Source organism: Trachinotus anak, unplaced genomic scaffold, assembly GCF_046630095.1.
Source record: "Trachinotus anak isolate AG129_WGS33_773 ecotype Australia unplaced genomic scaffold, CSIRO_AGI_Tana_v1 ptg000004l, whole genome shotgun sequence".
Lineage (NCBI taxonomy): Eukaryota > Metazoa > Chordata > Actinopteri > Carangiformes > Carangidae > Trachinotus > Trachinotus anak.
Genome location: NW_027273855.1, coordinates 13,293,351 through 13,312,698, shown reverse-complemented (window position 1 = coordinate 13,312,698; position 19,348 = coordinate 13,293,351). Strand labels below are relative to the sequence as shown.

Sequence of the window (19,348 nt, the reverse complement as noted above, 5' to 3'; positions counted from 1 at the left end):
TGAAGACAGATGGACAAACACCAGGCTGGAAAGCAAGCTGAGTTGGGCCTCTTCAGCATCCCTCCCATTCCCCGATTTCGATTTATATTACCTTTTCTTTTTCCTTTTTTAAATGAAAGGCAAGACAGGGACAGGATTAATGGACCCAAAAGAAAGAACACAAAATATCTGTCATTAGCAGCATTCACCACACAGTGAAATGAGGATGATGTTGACGGTTGCTCGGGATGATCATGGGCACATCGTTTATTGATTTGAACACACTCCAAATCATTTTTGTCACCGCAATACTGTGAGTCACACAGTCAATCCAAAACAGAAAACGTCACTCAGCAACTGCCGTGATTAGAACATGCAAATGGTTTAACCTCCCGATCTGAAGCAGGAACCAGATGACAGTAACCAAGTTCACCACATTTCAGGAACAGAAAATTACAGATTTTTCTCAAGACATTAAAAGTAGAATTCACGCTTGAATACATAACAGACATTAACAGACATCCTGGCTTGTGTGAGTGTGAGTGTACCGTCAGCAGTATCGAGCATGCTGGAGCGGCTCTGTCCGCGGCTCATGCCCCTGACCGCCGGAGGCAGGTCCACCCTGGACCCTCTATCCTGGGGAGTGGAGGATGTCACATCTGGGGGGACACTGTTTTCTAGAGGAGGAGAGAAAGCGAGCCTCATAAAGAAGAACAACAGCCAGACATCACTGGTTTATATATATATATATATATATATATATATATATATATATATGCTTTAATATTCAAGATATTTAGCAGAGAAGTTTACCTATGCGTGTGTGTGCCAGTACATCAGCCAATAAGGAAGCAGCAGGCTGAAGCTGGGGCTGTGGTTGGGTCTTGGGCTCTCCATGGGAGAGGGTGGAGGAAGCAGACGAGGACGTGGACGAGCTTTGGACGGAACGGTTGATCCAGTAATCAGGGCTCTGCAGGCTCTGGGCCAGCACTGCGCTGAGAGCAGCCTTTCTGCGCAGTGAGCCCTCATCCTCTGATGCAGAAGACGTGTCTGATAGACAGAGAAAGTAACGCACATCAGTGGAACAAAGTCTTCCTGAATCATTCTTTAATCACTGGGAGTCTCTTTAGATTTTTTTTTCACTCTATTTAGCCCCAGAGGGAATATTTATCATTTTGCCCTGCAGATGGTAGGGACACAGAGTCTTGCTCCAGGGCACTTCAGTAGTGTGGACACCCACTGTACAGGGGGATTGAAGCAAGGTTTCTGACTGAAAAGTAGGCCCCGCAATCATTACGCCAACCAACTGTCCACTGAGTGTGCGAAATGTGGTTTACCTGGAGGTGTGCAGGTATCTATGGGAGACTGGACAAAGGCTGAGCGTCTCTTGGTTGGCATGGGCAGTGCCATCTTCTCTTCTTTGTGTTTGGCCAGTGCTGCCTGCACAGCCTCTGTGTGGATGTCTACAGAAACAGTAAGAATAAACAGAGTAAGACAAACAAGAAAAAAATATGTTTTTAAAAAGCTATTCCACTACAGCTGGACAGAGTTTATTTAAAGTGTTTGATATGATGTGTACCCGATCTGTAGCGCTCGTCTCTGGCCCCTCCACTGCGGTGTGCGCGGTGGTGTCTGGAGGCCGAAGAGGTGGAGGGGCCCGGGGCCTCAGGACTCGGGCTGGGGTCGGCACTGTGGCCTGGGGAAAGCTGTACATCTGGCAGAGACAGATCCACATCTACAGAACAGAAGCAGGTATGTGCAGTGTCAATAAATGCACACCTAGGACAATGTTACAATCAAATGTGAGCTTTTGGAAAGTTGCACACAAAAAGAGCACACTCTTTCTTTACATAATGCCATTACAGCTACATGGAGCATGAATATTAAATGATACTCCAAGACGCTCCCTAAATATAGCCTCACTACAGAGCCTCTGAACATGAAGTGAAATAAGGACATGTACTTGACTGATGGAACTTGTACTGTTAACAGAGTACATGAAACTAGGTTAGATTCAAGCAAATATATTTTTAGTCAACTGTCTTCTCCACCCAGAGGGCCTGAGCAACAGAGTCCCTGTGGAGGTGGATGGTTTGGAGGGATGAGGAGGCCAGAGGGGACGGGTACAGGAGCAGGAGGTGACCTTTGGAGCTTCAAAGCTTCCCAGTACGTGTTTTGACATTCAGGGCAAACTGCCCATAATACAACAGGAAGCACTAACAACCATAGGAATTGAATTCAAGTATTCATTTGATTAAGTCCTTTTAAGTCCCTGTGTGTGTGTGTGTGTAATCCCGTCACAAAACATGTATCATGTGGAAGCTCAAGCCAAAACAGACCAAGGTTAAACTAGCAGGAAGGAGAGTCAAGTATTCCACTTTTTAAAATCAGCTTCCACTGACACATCAAGATGGATTTTTTCATCTCACTGTTAATGTGGTGCAATTTTTCTAGGGGAAACACCACACCCTAATGGGAGGCAGCTGACTGAGAATAACCGAACAGATCGGCTAACCAATGAGGACAGAGGTGACTGGCTCATAGTGATACAGTGAAACTCTGGTACTTCCCTATTGCTGTGACTGCTTGTAAACTGACACTGGTTAAAGGAAACTGTGTCCACAGTTCAACAGACAACAGCCCAAACTCTGACGCACACAGTGGTTTTGTTAATTATGGGGATTTGCTGCACTGGTGCAGTTATTAAAGAAGTTTTTACATGTTACACCGTATGCTTGGTTATTGTGTGTGCAGTTCACATTTTGGCCACTAGAGTGCCACAGAAAGCCAAAAATTCTCTTGGACAACTTGGACAAAGAGAATTACAGTCACACTTGACAGTGAAGTTACTTTTTTATGAAGCTAAAACAAAAACACTTCACACTTGAAACCACATAAAAAAACATATTTATTTTCAGGGTACACAGATGGGGAAGAACCATCTGAGATGTAACTTCCAGCATTCTGAAAACATGACTTGATGAGTTCTTCTGATGCAATTACTTTGAGTTTCCGAGTGACCAACACCAAGAATGCTGACAGAGGAGGTCAAAATTACACAGGGAAGGTAGTGGGAGGGGTCAGAGGAGAAAAAGCAATAGCAGAAGAAGAGTTGGTCTTACTTGGCAAATGGGGGATGTAGGAGGCCAGCAGCTTGGCTCTCTTCTTCTCATAGCCCTTCTGTGTGATGTCACCTAGGAGAGAGGACAGCGACACCACACCGTTATGTTAGCCATAATTATCACACAAACACCAGACAACTGCGTACACAGACGCACACATGAACCAGATGAGGTGCACACAATTCTCCTCTGACACACACACACACACACACACACACACACACACACACACACACACACACACTAACCCCTGCTTTGGCTAATACATTTGCAGGGGTTGAGTCATAATAATAATCCTCTTTAAACCAAATCTACTGAACTCCACATGTTGACAGCTCAGTCCATTTACAACAAGGCGAGGAGATAACACCATTGTTTGGCCTTACATTAGCCCCAGTGAACAAACATGATGAGTGCACAAAAACCTCCTCCTGGCTACGAAACCCAAATATGATTACGCCAACTAGCAGATAACCATGCCAGGCAGAAAACAATGGCAAAACTGAAGGCTAGCAGAGCAAAGAGGAAGCCATGTGAGCCAGTTTCACATGGGACTCAACCATTTATCTCCTCCACCTCCCCCTCTTTTTCCCACTGTACTCCCAGCACCACCCCTTCCTCATTCGGCCTTGGACTGGCAGGACTCCCACTGCTACCAGAGTTTGTTGGAGAGCAGCAGAGGCAGGACAAAGTCCACTTAACTTTACTGGGACCCCAAAACACACACTCTGCTTGTGCAGCATACATGCATGCAAGACACACCCTATCCAGTTAACTAACATACATAGACACTCCCCTTGAACACACAAACAATCCCACTCTTGCAATCTCCCACACTCACAGTTATTCCCCTTCCTCTATGTCCAGTGATAATACTGTATGCTATGTCAAGTGCAGTGAGCCAAAGGGCTGCATAGTCTCAATCCCCTGACACCTCCTCCACACTGAAGCAGTGACAATGAGGGGACCCTCACCCAGCCCACTGGGAGGAGGGGGAAAAAGGAGAAAATCAAAGATAATGGAGAGTGATGGTGGAAGTTGGAGTGAGAGAGAAAGAGAAGTTTGGGGGGGTTGATAAGGACATGGTGAGAGTCACTGGTGGAGGCGAGGGAGGGAACATGGCCCGATGTGTGTATGAAACAACAATGGAAAGAAAATGTGGAGAAGGAGGGGGAGCCAGAGTTCAACACCAGATTTGAGGGTGGTGGGCTGGATAAGCCGGCACTGGGTGGGGAGTCCCATGTGTTACACTCTGGTCAGTATCCACTGGTGTGTGGCTTTTGCCTGGATAAACAACAGAATGAGAAAAGAAGTTCCCCTTAGGATTGCGAATGTAGATTACCAGTAGGGGTTGCAGAATTGTATTTCTGACCCTTCCCATGCAGAAGACTCTAGAGGTTTCACAATACTGTGAAATCATGAGAAACTGCAGAAGAGGGAGCGAGCAGAGGGAGTACACAACATTTGCGGAGAAAAAGTCAGCAAAACAAAGTCAGAGACTGTTTTAGAGAGAGAGGGAGTGTGTGATTGAGTGCTGCGTGCTTTGTCCTTCGCTGCATAAAAACAAGCTCAAATGGGGTGGCCGGCATTCAGCTCTGACTTCATGCCTGGGTACACACACACTGGCTTAAAAAAAATCTACCCGGGATGAAAAACACAGCACCAAATGCGTGTTGCAGTCTCTTTTTCTTTGTTTCTCCTTCCCCTAGGCATGCTACAGGCTTGTTTATATAGAGGAGAACACTCACAGACAGACGTACAAGCACAGCAATCAACAGCAAATTGATTGTAGTGGACTGGAGCGTCATTGTTGTTGGAGACAGGCTCCTGTCAAGCCCAGTCCTGGTGCCCAAGTGGGGCCGGGGAGGGAGGGAGGAAGGGAGGGATGGAGGTCATTAACACGGACAGAGGAGAGTCTGTATTGGTGTGGGACATAACAACAGGCGCGGACTGGCACGACCACACTGGCTCTGTGGCTGGCAGTGGGCACAGAGACACTGAGGGTTGAAAGAGTGACTGTGACAGCTGCTTCAAAACAGAGGAAAAGCTGTATGTTTAGAGAGCAAGAATGTGGTGTTTTGAGTGCGAGCAGGAGCAAAACAGTACAGTAACTGTGTGTGTGTGTGTAATCTGAGGTCAGGGGACAGGATATGAGCATTACCCCACCCTGTGTGTGCACTGCCAAAATCGTCTCCCAGTGTCTGTCTAGAGAAAGAGGAATGTGCTGATTGGAGAGCGCCGCACCGACAGAGAGGGCCAACTGGCCAGGAGAGCGAGCTCACTGGCCAAAAACTCCCCTGAGGTGCAGGAAGCGAATGTATGTGTATGTGTGTGTGTGTGTGTGTGTGTGTGTGTGTGTGTATACACAGCTGGTGCAGGTTAAAGGGCGCTACAGTACACAGAGGAATGAATGCTGAGTGAGCCCTGAGTGAGAGTGGCATTACAGGCCTGCTCTGTCAGATGTGTGTCAGTGTGTCAAACCAGGTCCGTGTGTGTGTGTTTTTTTTTTTGTTTTGTTTGTTTGTTGTTGTTTTTTTTGCTCAACATACTCTGGTAGAGCCAGGGTGTAAGTAAACTGTGTGCACAAAAATATCTCTTAGATGCTTTAATTCAGTGGCATAGGTCATCTCATTTTCATAAGCAATCATCATAATCCTCACTCCTGTCATCCAGGCTTTTAAAGTGTGTATTTATGAGGACAGTTGTGTCAACAAGCCGACCAGCGCGGCAGTTTCAGAGCTCATTGAAGACGACAGTAACTTTCTGACTCTTCCTTTAAACTGGTGCTGACCTCTGACCTCAGGACAAGTCAGGCAGAGGGCTGATCCTGTCACAAATGACAGTGCAGGGTCACAGACGCTATAAAAAAAAAAAAAAAGACACGCACACACACGCACACACATGCACAAACACACAAGCAACATTCCCGTTTACATCAATAATTATAGCGAGCTAAAGTGCATTCTGACGTAAAGGGGTTTTTACAGTAGAAGTCATACATTCAGGCATTAATGACCACTTCAGTCCTAATCTGCAGTGGCATTCTCATCCAGCACATCACAGCTGTTCTTACAGCTCATCTGTGCTTTATCTGCGTACTGTGCATCACTTCATGTTTTGTGAATCACAAATCATAGGGCACAGTATCATCTTTTAGACTCCTTCTTAACATGTAGGTAGGTATTTTAAAAAAGCCTTTTATTAGTTTAATTATAGTTGCAGTTCCTAGTTCCACTTCATTTTATGTCAGTCTTTGTGCTTTTTTAGAATTGTTTTATTTGCTTATTTTGTGAACGTTTTATTTCATTTTAATTATATCTGGGGAAACTGTTTTCTTTATTTAAGGCTGGTGTTGATTTGTTTTAATGTTTGCGTTCTTGTGTAAAGCACTTGAATGATCAGCAGAATTGGAAGAACAAGAAAACCTCCATTCATAGTGTTAACATGTCATTCAAAGATGGTTACACCATTTAATTAGCTGTTACACATATTGAATTAGTTATGTATTCAGAACAGATATTAAAAAAAAAAAAACAGTGTACAGTTCCCTATAAATTCACTTATTCACTTAAATAAGTGTTTATATTAGATTTTAGATGTAACTGCCAGAGATGGTGGCTTTGCAGCCGACAGTTCACTTACACTTCTGTTATTCTTTTCACCAAGTGGGAGATGTCCCTGCTATCAGAAATTTCTGAAATCTCTGATTTATAATTACAACTAGGAGGCTGATGTGCTCAAAATCACAGTCAAAACGATACGATGTGAATGCTACTCTTTGGAGATGAATCAAGCAGGCTGATGCACCTAACTACAGCCCTGACTGTTTATAGTGCTTTAAGTGGTGGATCTATAACATTAGTGAACAACAGGATGAAGTCTAATGCCCCTTTGTCATTAAATCTAAACACTTAAATCTTTATGGGAAGTGACTATGATGTAGATTTCTGCCTACATCCATCAAGGACAGAGACCCTCCTTCTTTAGCTTTGGTCCAATAACCCACTACATACAGATTATGGCATTTATTTAAGGAATCAAGGACAAATACAGGCTGTTCTGAAGCCATATTACCTAAAGGGCACTAAGATTAATGTCTTGTTGTACGATGAATCATCTGACTCACTGACTGCAGCTGACACACTTTAACATTTAGTTTCTTGCGTTACTATTAACAAGAGACTGAGTGTGGCTTTTTGAAATAAACCTAAAGAGGAACACGAACACCACATCAGCGGTGAATAAATGATGAGTAATGAATAGTGGTAGGACAACAGCACGCAGTCAGAGAGCACAGGGAAGGAAAGGTTGAGGTTATGGTTATAGGAGCACACTGTATGGAGGGAATACACACAACAAAAAAAACCCACACAAACAAAGTGGGACAAATCTTTTGCTAGTCATGTAGTGGAATTAGAAGAGGACATGAAAGGATTTTTGTCAGTTTCTGTTGATAATATGAACAAGCAGGTTTGATTCCAGCTGTCACTATCAGGAAACGACACTTAGGTTCAAGTCTCAGATGTTTTCATAAGACTCAGAGCGCAAAGCCAGTGTGCTCCCCCGCTATTCATCCAATCAGAGCCACACCTGCTGCCAACTTTTGTACGGTTTTCTTCTTAACTGATATTATGTGGTTAATGAAAACAGTTCACAATTTTGGAAAAAGCTCCTGTCTGCCTGAGAGGCCTAGTGAAGCACTTTTTAATGCCAAAGTTTTCCATCTGTCTCCTGTCAGAGCACTTTCTGTTAAATGAAAAACCCCGTCGGAAGTTTCAGAAAGCAAGAAAAGCAAGTGTGAAACTGCCTCAAGTTGTTTTTGAAGTACAGAGAAAGCACCCTGGGTTACAGATGAAGATGGCAGTACATGAACATGTTTCTCCCAGCAACCCAGGGACCAGATAATGAGAACACACGAGGACTTAAAAAGCACAAAGGCGGTAAAATCAAGCAGGCAGCAGAGCTTTCAGGGGTCTCAATAACAGTCAGAGGTCACTGCTGGGCTAAAGTTTCCTATTCTATGACAGAAGGATGAGCTAATAGTTGATGATAGCAGACAGGGGAGAGTCTGGGCTGGATAGTCAACTCCTGCCCATCCGCCAACCTGCCCCTTAGACACACAGACACACACTCACAGGAACAATCACATTCAAGTCAGTAGTAGTAGTCAGTATGTTAAAGAGCAGAGGTACAAGATCTGTGCTGTGTGTGTAGGGGGGGGTACCGCGTGGCTTAAGAATCAGCTGATTAGCCTCCCAGCACCCAGTATCTTAGAGCAACGAGACTAAGATCATGTATGTACATGCTTTGCCCATTTCCACGTTAAACGCACAACAGGCAGTGAGTCGGTTTTTCTGCTTCTCTGTCAAGGATGTGACAACAACACTGATGTCATCTCATCAAATACAGCACGCATCTACTGTATACCCTCCCCTATTTGCAGACACATATTTAGCCCCCCAACTGAGAGAGCTGCTGTAATTACTGCGGGCAGATTAGCCTGGGAGGAAGTGGCACGACTGCTTCTGTCACCCACAATTTCCTCTTGCTTCACAGCGTCAGTTCCTCTCCCTGCATATGCACACAGGCGCCTACATGTCACAGGTTAACTGTTTACAAACACACACACTTTAATGAGTGACAACAGCCAAGATTTCACAGCTTGTAAAAATAACCTCCCCTCCACATGGTGAGAATCCAGCGTTCACATCGTAGGCTCTACCCTAATCTGTAATCTGAGATTACATTGAACCTAACAGATTACATCTTTCCGTCTGGACACTTGTGTGCACTTGTTAAAAGGATAGATGATAAAAATGTCTGAGCTGAGGCTGGCGTCCGAGCCTGAAATGTAGGACTGTCTTCTAACCCTGTGAAGTCATGGTTGGGCTTCGAGCCAGTGATACTGGTTCGATCTGCACAACGCCGTCTTTGTTTATCCGTGGTTTATTGTCTGTGACAAATGTGATGCGAACATACAACACTGTCTCTTGAGTAACTGAGACCGACAGAAGACGACTTCTCTTCCATAGGGTCTTGGTGAGCGGATGACAGCGAGGTCACACGGCACAACCACAAACAGAAATACACTCGGAAGTGGCCACAGTGCGAGTGCACACATTTACATGTAAATGCACACATAAACAGAGAGGCCGAGAGGAGAGGAACTAACGTCACCCACAGGATCTTATTTATAGAGATTCGGAGCAGAAACACAAAAACAACGGGCAGGCTGTGCTGAGAACATGGGTAAATAGCACTTGGCAGGAAATGCAAATGAATGAGCCTGACACCAAGACCATTTAATGGCACCTGGTCATTAGTTAAAGTAGATGTTTGGAGCACATTTCCACAGAGCATGATCTAAAATGGAAACGGGAAGAGAGAAATAGTAAATATCTTTATTCTCCTTTTGCATGACTAATTTAGCATGTTTAAATTCACTTTTCATTTTAACACTGAGAACTGAACGAACTACGCTGAGAACTAAGAACTGAAACAATTAGTCTATTAATCAGTTAGTCAAGTGACAAGAATTTAGAGTCTTCACCCAGTGAGTAACAAAATAGAATTACTTTATGAAATTGCTATGAAATGTTCACTATTATCTGACTTGTTACAGACTAAACAGTTAACTGAGATAATAATCACTAAATGATAATGAAAATCCTCCATGAACAGACGGTTTTGACAAAAATGGTCTTGATCAGGCCGTCCACACCCGTGCTTGGTTGTTTCACGGGTTTATCCTAATTTCCTCCAGATAGCACTAATGAAAGATTTACGCATGTAATGTGCCTTATGGAACTTTTTTTTTTTTTTTGGCATAATAATTTAAGTCTCTAGTCAGTATAAGGTTGGTTGAGGTGATGGGCTCGATAATTAGGACCCTTAGGACTGAGTAGATTTGTGCAGGTGCTTTTTCTCATCGCATCAGCAGTTGAACCACAGCTATTAAATATCACAAGCTATCTGTTCTTACTCCGGGGGTATTTTCTTCATGCCTGGGTTGTGATTCAAACATTTGTACAAAGGCCTCCCACCTCCAGGACCAATGTTTTCCATTGCAAAAGCAGGCCTACAATTCCTCTGGGACCCAGCGAGTTCATGTGGGGGTTTTCAGGCAGACAGGGAGGATGAAGTGATATCTGCATGGCTGAAGAAATCCGCTGGCCAGCCGCAAAAAAAGGCTGGGGGACATGTAATCTGTCTCGACAGAATCAACACGGGAAACAGAGATTCGCTTTGGTTTTTGGTCAAACAAAACAGAATGACAAAAGAGAATTTGTGTAATTTTGAAACTACCTAAATATAAATATAAGGGGAACACTGGGAATATTAGGGACTAGGAGATTAACAATGGAAAAAAAAACCAAAACAGAGTATTACTTAAAGAAATGATAATGTAGCTTGCAGCAACAGCTCCAGTTTGTTTTCCATTACCTGTCAGTTGAACAGATACTGTGACATATACTGATCTCAGAAGAGTGCTTTTGCGGTATATAATAACTGGCATCACACTGTGAGTACCACCACCACTAATATGGCAAATTGGATTACAGAGAAAGAAAGAAGCAAAGAAGCAGCAGCTCACAATGCACATATACACATGTACACATCAAAGTCACTGTGTTAGTATCCTGAATGTGAGGCAATCACACATCGACTCACTTGTGAAGCCTCACAAACACCATACCCACGAATCATGTGCATACATACTAACACACCCACACACACATAAACATGCAGGCTAATTCATCCCTGCCTGAGTCAAGCACCTAATCGTTTCATCAAATCAGACCTTCCGGTATGGGAAAAAAACACTTCAGTTCAATTGTGTTGGCCGTACTCAGATCAAAATTAAGATTATGCCCAATATGAACAGTGAGTCACAATCCATTTCTGTCACTGAGGTACAAGTTATTTTTGCCAAAAAAATAAATAAAACTAAAACGTTCCTTCCAAGCTTTTAAAGCATTCAGATTCTGTCTGAGTGCAGAGGGAGTATTGCTCTACTTCCTCCATTACTTCTATTACATTGTGCACTTTATATTGGCAGAGACCGGACTCTTGATCCAGCTGTGTGATACAGTGGAGTTCGGAGCTGGGGACAGTTGCAGCATTGAGAGTTTGTTTCTACTTTTGGCTCAGTGAGAAAGCCACACGGAAGAACGAGAAAACGTTCTCCAGAGGTCTATAGTAAAACCGTGAAAACAACCTTTTTTTTCTGAACAAGCCAGATAATGTAATTGATTCCTAACTTCATTTACCTCTCACCAGCAGCTGACACTCTCCTCTGTGTCACTGTGTTTCCCTAAAGACAATAAGAGGCATGTCGTAAAACTTGGCAGTGACCAGCTGTTTTATGGATACATTCAGAGCACATTACTTCATAAAGTGATAAGACTGGTGAGCAACTGTACATGGTTAATTGATGAGTCAGAGGGGCACAAGTGGGTTGACTGTTAGGCTGCCTGAAAGCACAACATGACTGCAACGGTCAGTTAGATAACAGGCTGTGTGTTTGTGGCATTAGGTGCACAGATGAACAAGACCACCTGAGGTGAGAGACCAAACCCCCGGGTTGACTTCAGGTCAGATTAGCGAGCTGCCCTGCCACTTACTGTATCATCCACAGTGGGGATTATCTGTCACCTAGAGTTATTGCACAACTGGATAATTGCTTTAAAATGCCATTTAATTTGGAACTATCACAACAATTTGACGGTTTATTGATAGGCCCTGTTCACAACAGCAGCCATCTGTCAGTTCCAGGTTTTCACTTCTATCGTGCTTACTGGCTCATTAAAATTACATAATGGAACACTTAATAAAACTGAGCCAACATGAAAGTTATCAGGAAAACCCGTGTTTTTCCTGCTATGCCAAGTCAGAATGTCAGCTGTGTTAAAGGAAAGTGCTGATCAAAATCCAGGTCTAACTACTACACAGATATTTGTTTCAATAACTATGTGTGTCTGTTTTAGAGATGAAAGGCACACAGTTAAACTTGATAAGTCAACAAAGGAACCATCATTATCCTAACAAACATGACATTTATCCACACAAAAACACGACCTACATTGGTGCAGCAGTAGCAAAAAGGCACATGGTGGTATTGCAATTTAAATTATGGTTGTTTGATGATACCAAAAAGCTTTAGTGTGTCCACATTCCAAAACTTAAAAACCTGGACCACAGTTTTCAATAAGATCTTGTTAAACAGGTAACATCTGTACACTGCTGCTATTATACTGCTATTCATTCACAGAAGACATTTTGATCAGTGGAAAGAGCACAGGTGTACATAATAAACTTCATGACGGCTGAATTCCATTTAGCTGCTTCCCATCCAGTGTCCTGGGGCAGGTTTCACAAAGACAGACCCAGCTATGGATCACAACTAATGACTGAGATGCTGTGTGTTCTCAGTGTGGTGGGGCTCGGTATTTCTGCTAGCCAGTCCTGCTCAGACAAACAAACCATTTTTCCTTATCTTGCCTTATTGCTCGCTCCACAACATTGTTTGCGAACCGCAAATTATGAGTCATGTTAGCTTTGTGGTATGGTGGAAGATTGGGCTTGAAATATGTCAGGCTTTATTTTTCTAACTCGCATTAAACTCATCTAAGAGATAAATTAAGACACCAGCCAGACTAAATCATCTTTGTGAAAGCAGTGCCTGCTATTAATGCTGGCTGGCTCACTATTTTTAACCCAACCCCTCGAAGGGGTAGAACCTATTTCCTGTTTCTTATTTCTTTATTTGCACAATCAAAAAAATACACAGGGAATAACAAAGGTAAATAATATACAGTGCAGGGAAAAGAAGAAAGGTGAGTATCACACTGCCATCAGCCCTCATCATTATTACTAACGCCTGTGCTTTTCCTGCTGCGACACGTCAAAACATCAGCTGTGAAAAAGAACACTTCCGCGGTAAAAACTGACCTGTGGGACTTCTTTTGTCACTGTCTCTTCTAGCTCATTTATTTTAACAATGAAGGCTGACTCTGACTTAATTCAGCACACTGTAAAGAAAAGAAAGACAGAGTGGAGCCTTATTTAGACAGAGGCGTCCTGGCTGGCGACCTGCATGGCGGACCAGTTCTCAGCACTGCTGGGTAACCAGAGTGTATTGAGCAGTGAAAGTGAGCAAGAGGCGTCAGGTTTCAACGTGGCTGCTGCTGTAGTTGAGAGATACAGGGGTCAGAAGTGAGGGGCAGACCTGATCCGAGGTTTGCTGTGCCTTGGACATCTGCTGAACTGTCAGTGGGTACACAGGACAACGTATTGCTAAACATGGGCCATATAAACTGAGATTAGCTTAGCAACAGCCCACCTCTGGATGACAAATGAACAAATGATGCTTAATTGCTCATGGATGGTGGGTTAAAAGAGGACACTAATGCAGAAGGAGGAATGTTAGCCAGGCAGCTGACTCATTAAATCAATATTATAAGCTCATAACAAGCCGTGAGCGGCCTTTGTGAAACGCTCACACACGTCCTGGGTGTTGAGTCTACAGCTGACATTGAAACCACACAGGCCTTATTGCCTACGTTCCACTCTCTGGACAGCTCAAAGTCCTGACCTCTCACCACCCACTGCTCACAGTCATTAAACAGCCTGTCATCAGGATGGGAATCTACGTCTGCTCTGAAAACGATGGCTCTGAATCTGTAGGGGACGTTCAACAACGTCCAACACCAGAGGAACATGTAACAGAGGAATATGCTGTGGTGAAAAACAGGCTATACGAATGCCTGTCTAGCTCTAAAATACACAAACCTTTGTGTCAGCGAAAACATTTCACTTCACGTCAAACTGAAGGTGCAGGGTCACAGGGGAGCGGTATTGAGGAGATGTTAGCAACAAGCTACTCACTACAACGCAGGCAGGTCGAGGATTAGGTGACAGTGTAGTGACAGAAGGAAAGGAGAGACCTGACAGAGCTGGTATGATCCTGCTGATTGTTTTCTTGACCCATTGTGTGCATTTTGTGTATAAACCATCAGAAAATGGTGAAGAATTTCCCAAAGTTAGTGTCAAACAAAAAGAGATCTTTTCAGAAAATCAGTCTGTCGTGTTGGTGAACTGTAAAAACAGATTTGCAAAAACACTTGATAATAATTGTCATATGATTTTTTGGAATCATATGACAGTTAAGTTACTGGGACGCTTTCAATGTCAGCACAGACCAATTATTCCAAAATGGCTTAAAGCTGATTCAAGTGGCCTGTGCAGGCACAACTGAAAGTCTTTGAGTTTCCGGCAAACTGTACATGAAGCCAGAAATGACAGTCTAACTTGGCGATACCACACATCTGGCAACAGCTCACTGAAGTTTCTGGTTTGTGGCATTATCTACCTGAGGTGTGTCAAGATATATTTGCCAACAAGCACGCACATGGTCTTGAGTCTCAAGGGAAAGTTTAGCTGGATAATCTTGGGATACAACTTCAGTTTTAGTGGCTGTTTCACCATAATCACAGCCAAATCACTTAGATAACATCCATACAACAGTCATCAATGTGTCGTCACTTTCTGTGGGAGTATGTAACAGCACACAAACCTGCTGTAGAGCCAGGGCCTCCTACTGATATAGGAGTGTGAGAAATACTGTGCGTTGATATACTGTCACTATCTGCTCCACAAACCATTTAAGCAACAACTCATTCAATGCTAACTTCACAAAAACTAGTCCAATACTTACAACAGGAGGCATAACAACACAGATCGGACTTGGAGGCAAGCAACCAGCAATCTCCAGGAAATGACTATGGCCAGCCTGGCCAGTAACTATAGCTGTGCTTTTACCAAGTGTCAATATTAATCCAGTGTTTCCATTCAAAGCAATAAACATACAGTATGGGAGTTAGTACCTGCCCACAAGCCAGTGTTACCGACAGTTAGGGATTAAGAGGTTGAAGCCACACCCAACCTATGTGTTTTCATGGCCTTTGTTTTACCTCTTTCTCTCGGGAGTTGAATTAAAGGGGTCCATGACTACAAGCCAAGCACTAGCACAATGTGTTCTGAGGGGCCAAGAGGGGAGATACACATCGGCTTGCTCAGGGGGTTTCCTGAGGACTTCTACTCACTGGGAATTTTTGATAATCCTTTGGCTCTGCACAAGAATTAGGAAGAGAACTATTCAAATGCACGGCACAAGTCCAAAAGGGAAAACAACAAAAAAAACGACCCAATGAGTGACTGACACAGAAGTGCTTGACCTTTTGGAAACTTTCATTGTACATATAAAGAAGTACTGCTTTACCCCTGAGCTCTGGTTTCCCATCAGCCCTTCCTGTGACGCAGGCCTGCACTTTCATATATAGAAACTCACCAGCTGCTGAGAAAATACTCTGTGTCCTCCACAGCCTCTTCAAAAGGCTGTAATGATCAGCTGTGGCTGATGAGCTGAAGAGGCCAAATGAGAGACAGAGACAATGAGAGAGGGAGAGAGAGAGAGAGAGAGAGAGAGAGAAACTACCGCTACCACAATTAAGAAGTCTGATACATTATGGCTAAAGTTCTGGTGATTTCAAGAGAAACGTGGTCTTTAAAGATCCAGATATCAGAAATGCCCCTTTAGCCTCCAAGTCTCACAGTCTGCGTCTGTCAAAAAAGGACCTCATTGTTACAGATCTAACACGAACAATGTTGACAGCTACGTTTTTGGAACTGTTAAAACTGCTATTGCTGACAGCTAACCTGTAAAATGACATAAATGAACTGACTTGCGCCATGGGTGCTTGTTTGTAGTTTCTTCAGCAAGCCAAAAGTACGGTACAAGATACAGTATGACTCCTTGCTTTGTGGCACTTATGTACTGCTGTCAGTGTGTGGCTAGCTATATGCAAAGGTGTCATCCATTTATGTAAATCTACCAAATGGCATGCCTACTCATATATGCACGGACAGGGGTTGCCTTCATAAGACCAACAAATATTTTCAAACTATTCTTTTATGGTGGTTTCAAGGAAGCTTTGACGTCAGATGCCAAAAATCACTGCAATAACAAGCTAAATGATCAGAAAATTTTATTTGGAAGCCAACCTTTGGTTAAACATGGACAAAGTGAAAGGAACAATGTGAACTCAGTCGTGTTGTGCTGCACAGAACTTCGATGTTTCCCTCAAGCAATTGAACACACCACCAGCTGACCAACAATTCACTGTGATAAAGAACCAGATTTTCATACTGGCATGACATAAAGCCAGCTACCTGGAAGCTGGGAAATTACTCTAAAAACTAAAAGGCATCCTTTGGTAAGCAATGATGATGAGTTTACACAATTTGTAGGTAACATGCTAAAAACATCTAAAACCACTGCTATGATGCTTTCACAATTAGCACACCTATAGCAACTTTCTCCATGGGTCGGACAGCAGGCTGATTGGCCTGAGGAGGGCACTTCTCAACAGGCCATGGTATTTCACACACCCATGGGCGTAACAGTGACCCACATGTAGCAGCCAACTAGCCAGTTGGTTGGATGTGGAAGTGTTTGCCACTGGCTGCTGTTTACTAGCCAGGAACATTAGCCTGAGCGAGAAAGAAATACACACAATTAGGAATGACTCCTTGGGACTTCTAGAGGGTGGCCCCCACTGCAATAATGGCTGGGCTTTTGTGTCAAAGAGATGCTTGTTTTCTCCTCCTCAGGCATGAAAGTGAATTTGTCTTGCCAGCCAGGTCTATTTATATTCACAAGAGCATTCTTCAGCATTAGCACAGTCACATGGCCTGCCGGGCAGTGGATATAGCCTAGCGATAGATTGGAGGGGCTCCGCATCAGCTCCCAGTCTGACAACGCCAGAAAAATGCAACACACCTTGATTTCTGTGTTGCTACCACTGAGTTCATCATTTAGCCCATGAAGCATAAATCAGAGTGTACATTAGTCAGCATCGTCTGGTGTGTCACCGCCTGGGCCCCTGACTAAGTGATTGCGAGCCACAAAAGCAGTCAGTGGGAAGATTGCACAATGCAACGTCAAGAGACATGCCTCACTGCCCGGCTGAGATTACAGGTTGGTGAATGAAGGTGGGTGTTGTGCGGACTGCACAAGGGTCTCATATCACAAAATCCCCATTCACTCTTCCCTTATGATGAGTCACAGTTTGCATCACGCTTTTCAACTCAGTAAACAGGAGGCTAAAACAGGTTCTCTCACTTTGTGGTGGACAGACGTGCCCTGGAGAAGAAGACACACCTTATTGCAGTGACTCACAGATCTACAACAAGACAATTCAGGCTTGATTCATCTGTAAACATGGCCCATTTCTAAACACCGTTGGTTTGCTTTGCTTGTTACAGTCACATCGATAGGCTGCTTCATGTAATGTGATTTTTTTATTCATTGACTATGGGGAACACCTCCATTAACTTGCCTCCCACTGCAGGACGGTCACAGGAAGAGCACAAGATCAGACAGAGAACAGCACCGTTTCAGCAGCAGAGTTCTGCTCAAGGGTATTTCAGCTGAGGGGATGCTTGCTAGCACAACCAAAGTCTTCAATGGCAATCACTCTACAAACGCTGTTCTCGCTATTTCATGGCTTCCATGTGTCATCTCAGACTCCCACAGCACAGTTTCATCCTAACACTGGGCCTGGACAATGATTCAGAGGTCATACTGGTGGACTAATATTGTGACAGTATGATCTCCTCATGTTATCCTTTAGTATAACATGTAGTAGGATATGCTGTGGTGAAAAACAGGTAAAATGTAGCGTATTAACAAAACTCTGTTGTCGATATTAATGATTCCAAGAAAATCATAACTAAAACAAAACGAAATGTACTTGTTATTAAGGTTTTTGAGTTTCAGGAGGAAACCCACAGGTACACACACAAAATGGTTTGGACCCCAGAACCTTCTTGATGTGAGTCAACAGGTCTAACCACTGCACCACTGTGCAGTTACAGTGGGACACAATTAACTTCATTCAACATCAAAATGAATGAAAACTTCTGTGTGCATTCACAATTTTCCAATATTGAACTTGTAGGATATTGAAAAAATATTCCTACTGATTTCTGCCAGATTGTCACGCCCTATATGACATCATAAGAGCGCATTCAAGGAGTTAAGCATCTTCTACTGTAGAAAGAGAGTTTCACACACCAGAGAGGTGCAGGTTTTAAGGGCTGATGAGTGGGATGTCACTATATGTCCTGGAACGAGTTCAAAGGAGTTTTTTTCCCCTGTGCATGCCACAACATCTACCTGGGGAGGATGATGAAGTCACGCTCACTAACCACACATACCTATTCACCTACCCACACCCACACCACTCTGCGAGGGTGTCCTGGTATTTAATGAGAGCATGTGAATAATTCAGCCTACTACACAGGCCTGGAGCAGTAAAACGGACAGCAGCCATCATTAACTATTCACAGAAACAGTATTATGTCACATGCATACAAACATACTGTGTATACACACAAACACACATAAAGGAAGACCTTTGCCAAGAGTATCCAACCATCTGCTTGGGCCTAAGGCCTTGGCTCTGAAGCTACAAGGAAGATGATTTGTGCCTTTTGGATTCTGACCTATTGGGCACTTTAATATAAACCTAACCAAAGAATATATACTACCAAAATATCTAAACAAGATATGAAAACTCTTTAAACTGCTTGAAGCTTATCAAAATGCAGTGAGAAATGGTGGAGAAATGTTCCAAGTTGTTTTGTGCAAGTAGACCTGGGTAATAAAATCATTTGTATTGTTTATCATCCCTCTTTGTAATCATATTGCTGGTTCTTATGTCTAGATGAAAAACAAACTAAATCTTTACCAAAATCTGTCACAGTCAATCTTTCAATGAGATCTAAGAACACACATTCTTAGAAAATTATAGTATTGTGTTCCAGAAAAAACACTAGAAGACTATTTGACTCAGTTGGATAAACATGAGTTCAGCTTTTTAACATGTCATTTGGTACACTTCTGTATATAGTGCCACAGGAAGTAGCCAAGTAGTCTGCAATTGCGATGTTCCCCATTCGCTTCGACAGAGGACATTTGTCGCACGTCACCCCTCATTCTCTCCCTCCCCTTTGTTTCCTGTCTCTCTGGACCATCAACTGTCATTTAAAGGCAACAAATATCATTTGATAGTCTTTAAAAAGACATATAAATGGACATTTTGCTAACATTTTAATCAACAATATCTATTTTGACAATATTGCCCACTCCTATGTGTAGGACAAGTGCAATGACTTTTGTTAAA

The 19,348-nt window shown here is 43.2% G+C and overlaps 1 protein-coding gene across 1 annotated transcript in view; it reads right to left on the bottom strand.

Moving 5' to 3' along the window:
• Window positions 1–19,348, bottom strand: part of dip2ba (disco-interacting protein 2 homolog Ba) — a 42,848-nt gene that overhangs the window by 19,547 nt on the left and 3,953 nt on the right. Inside the window, exons 2-6 of the mRNA XM_071476092.1 lie at window positions 3,102–3,173; window positions 1,559–1,714; window positions 1,317–1,442; window positions 793–1,029; window positions 528–656 (exon numbers count right to left, since the gene is read on the bottom strand). Of these exons, the coding sequence (XP_071332193.1) occupies window positions 528–656; window positions 793–1,029; window positions 1,317–1,442; window positions 1,559–1,714; window positions 3,102–3,173 (720 nt within the window). The remainder of the gene's footprint in view (window positions 1–527; window positions 657–792; window positions 1,030–1,316; window positions 1,443–1,558; window positions 1,715–3,101; window positions 3,174–19,348) is intronic.